At 43.6% G+C, this 3,046-nt stretch overlaps 1 protein-coding gene and 1 pseudogene across 1 annotated transcript; both read right to left on the reverse strand.

Annotated features, from left to right (window-relative positions):
* Positions 1-372: 372 nt before the first annotated feature.
* On the reverse strand, positions 373-1,398 carry LOC122119033 (endogenous retrovirus group K member 21 Pro protein-like). Its single transcript, XM_042692971.1, has 2 exons — positions 1,388-1,398; positions 373-1,243 (listed from the first exon to the last, which is right to left on the reverse strand). The coding sequence occupies exons 1-2, from the start codon at positions 1,396-1,398 to the stop codon at positions 373-375; spliced, it is 882 nt and encodes a 293-aa protein (XP_042548905.1).
* A 56-nt stretch (positions 1,399-1,454) lies between these two features.
* LOC122119034 lies at positions 1,455-2,506 on the reverse strand (annotated as a pseudogene).
* Positions 2,507-3,046: the final 540 nt, after the last annotated feature.

A 3,046-nucleotide genomic window follows, 5' to 3' on the forward strand; every position in this document is an offset into this window, starting at 1 on the left:
GCAATCTTGAGAGGCAAGGCGTATGGTATAAAAAGTCTTTTAAATCAATTATTATTTTGTATGTATTTTGTGGAATGGCCATTGAGGAGGGCAAAACTTGTTGTAACGGCCCCATAAGTTCCATAGTGACATTTACTCGCCGGAGATCTTGAAGAAGTCTCCATTTTCCAGATTTCTTTTTGATAACAAAAATAGGTGAATTCCATGGAGAAGTAGAGGGAGCTATATGGCCCAATTCCAGCTGTTCCTGCACCAGCTGCTGGGCAACAATAATCTTTTCATTTGATAGGGGCCACTGATCCACCCACACCGGAGTTTTTGATAACCATGTAATAGGATCGGCGTGAGGGGCAGGATGAGCAGCAGCCCCCGCTAAAAATATCCTAAACCTAGTCTATTTGGTCGGGGCTGTGGCTGAATGGGCTCTCGAATGCCTTGTTGATCAATCCCTAGTCCCCCTGAAGGTAACAGTCCTTGATCTAAGAGTTGTCGAGTGACTACATCATTTGGACTCAACAAATAAACTCCCATTTTTTCCATAATATCTCTCCCCCACAAATTAATGGGCAAATGATCCAGCACATAAGGCTGAAAAGTTCCAGAATGGCCCTCATCATCTTTCCAATTGAGAATAGCACTGCATTGCTGTGGATCTATAGCATGGCCAATTCCTTTTAAGGATGTGAGAGAGACAATAAGGGGCCAGTGAGAAGGCCAATATTTTTTCGCTATTACAGATACATATGCTCCAGTATCCAGCACACCTTGAAAAGGCTTTTCTTGAATATAAATTATAAGTTCAGGCCTTCCTTGTTTTATATTTTGAATCCAAATTACATCTGAGGCCCCAAAATATTTTGTGCCTCTAGGGACAGAAGTAACAGAATTTCCAACAGAGATTAAAGGAACTAGGACCAGCTGAGTGATTCTTTGCCCAGCAGAAATAGATATAACTCCAGTAGGCGCTGAGGCCATAATTTTTATTTCTCCAGTATAGACTTGATATATCACTCCTGGGGTAATATGTAGGCCTCTCAATTCCAAGCTACTGCGGCCTAATAACAGACAAACAATTCCTTTTGGAATGGGGCCAACTATGCCCGTAGGCAGAGCTTGAACTCCCATCTCAGGAGTTAATACTGTGTAGGTGGAGGAACAGAGGTCCAATCCTGCACTTCCTGGGGTTGCTCTGAGGAGACTGGAAACCATTTGTTGTTGTTGCTGTTGGTTGCCAGCAGGTAGGCTTGAAGCCGTGAAAAGGACGGGGCTGCCCCGTTTTTTTGTTGAGGGGCCAGGGGCTGGCCCCTCTGCCAGTTTTCCAGAATCGGATGGCCAGCACTATCAAAAGCAGATTTACAATCCCTGGCCCAATGTCTTCCCTTATTACATCGGGGGCATCTCCTTAGTTTAGCTCCCTTTTTCTGATTAGGACATTGAGTTATTAGATGGCCCATTTAGCCGCAAGAAAAACAGCTGCCAGGAGATCCTGCAATTCGGGGACATCTTCCTCCATTTTTGCCTCCCTGGGGAGAGCGGAGGAATTCAGTTATGGTTTGTCCCTGAAGTGCAGCAGCCAGTGTGAGGCCCTGCATATAGGATGAGCCAATGTCAGCACAGAGCCGAATATAATCAGTTATTCCTCCTTTTTTTCTAAGTGGTCTAATGGCTGCTTGGCAAGCTGCATTAGCATTTTCATATGCCAATTGTACAAGAACCATACCGGCATCCCCATCTTGGATGAGACGGCTTGTTGCCTCTAGTAACCGAGAGACAGTCTTGATAAGGTTCATCTGGTCCTTGTCTAATTTTAGAAAGATCCTCAGTCTTATTAGAGTTAGGAAGTTTCTTCCAGGCACGCTTAGCAGCGGCATTAATCTGAGCATATGTGCCCACAGGGTAATTTAACTGGGTATGGATGTCATTATAAGCACCTTCCCCAGCAAGCTTTGCAAAAGTAGTAGGTATATTATTAGCCCTATTAACCTCTGCTGTGGCCTGACACTGTTCCACAAATTCAGACTTCCACAACAAGTAATCTCCTCCACTAAGATAAGCTCTGGCTAATTGTTTCCAATCATAAAGCATCAGTGGACAATGTTTCCAAAATTACCTGCGTAAATGGAGCTGTAGGTCCATATTGAGCGCAAGCGTTTTTCAAGTCTCTTATTTGTTTAAATTGAATAGGTTGGTGAGTTCTTTGTTGGTTTTGGTCCTCCATTACAGGAAATAAATGAAAACCAGAAATATCCTCCCCTCTTTGATCAGCCTGTGATAATGAGAGCTGCAAGGCACTATGCCTGGGAGGGCAAATAGCCCCTGTCCCAAGAGGGAATTCATCATTAGGAGGACTAGATAACTTCAAAGGCCTGGGCCAACTAAGCTGCGCAGACCGAGTAGACTGCCCCTGGGGAATAACAGGCAGAGGGGGTGGCGGAAAGAAATCTGAGTCCCCTAGAGCTGTTAAAGAGGGCTCACAAACATTCACCCTTAAAGGGGGTCGTTGCATTGCTTCAATCTGTGACAATTTTTTTCATAAAAGAATTTAACATTTCCTCAAAATGGACTGTTTTATCCTCAATAGGCTCATCATATATTTTTTCCTCAGTATCTGAGTCATCTGACTTTTCCTCAGCATCCGAGCCATCTGAATTTTTCTCATTTTCTGACTCAATAGATTCAACTTTTATCAATGTATTTGATTTCTTTTGGGCAGCAGTATGTGCTCCTGGGGCAGGGCGAGACTCGTTACCCTGTCCAACTTTCCTAATCAACTGATTAAATTTTATTTGTTCATGTCTGGGGTCCAGAGAGTCTCGAACTAAATTCCAAAGTGTAAAAGCATCCACTGGGGTTTTTTCAGGGCCACTTGCATCATAATGCTCCTGAATCATTTTTCCTATTTTTTGCCAAGTTTCTAAACTAATGGTTCCTTCCTCCGGAAACCAGGGGAATACTTCCTCAATAAAGCGAAAGAAGCTCTCTAATTGACTCTGTCCAACTTTTACTCCTAGAGCTTGAATCATGCCCTTAAGAGCCTGCACATATA

Source organism: Dipodomys spectabilis, unplaced genomic scaffold (assembly GCF_019054845.1).
Source record: "Dipodomys spectabilis isolate Male_0828 unplaced genomic scaffold, ASM1905484v1 ptg000160l, whole genome shotgun sequence".
Taxonomy (NCBI): domain Eukaryota; kingdom Metazoa; phylum Chordata; class Mammalia; order Rodentia; family Heteromyidae; genus Dipodomys; species Dipodomys spectabilis.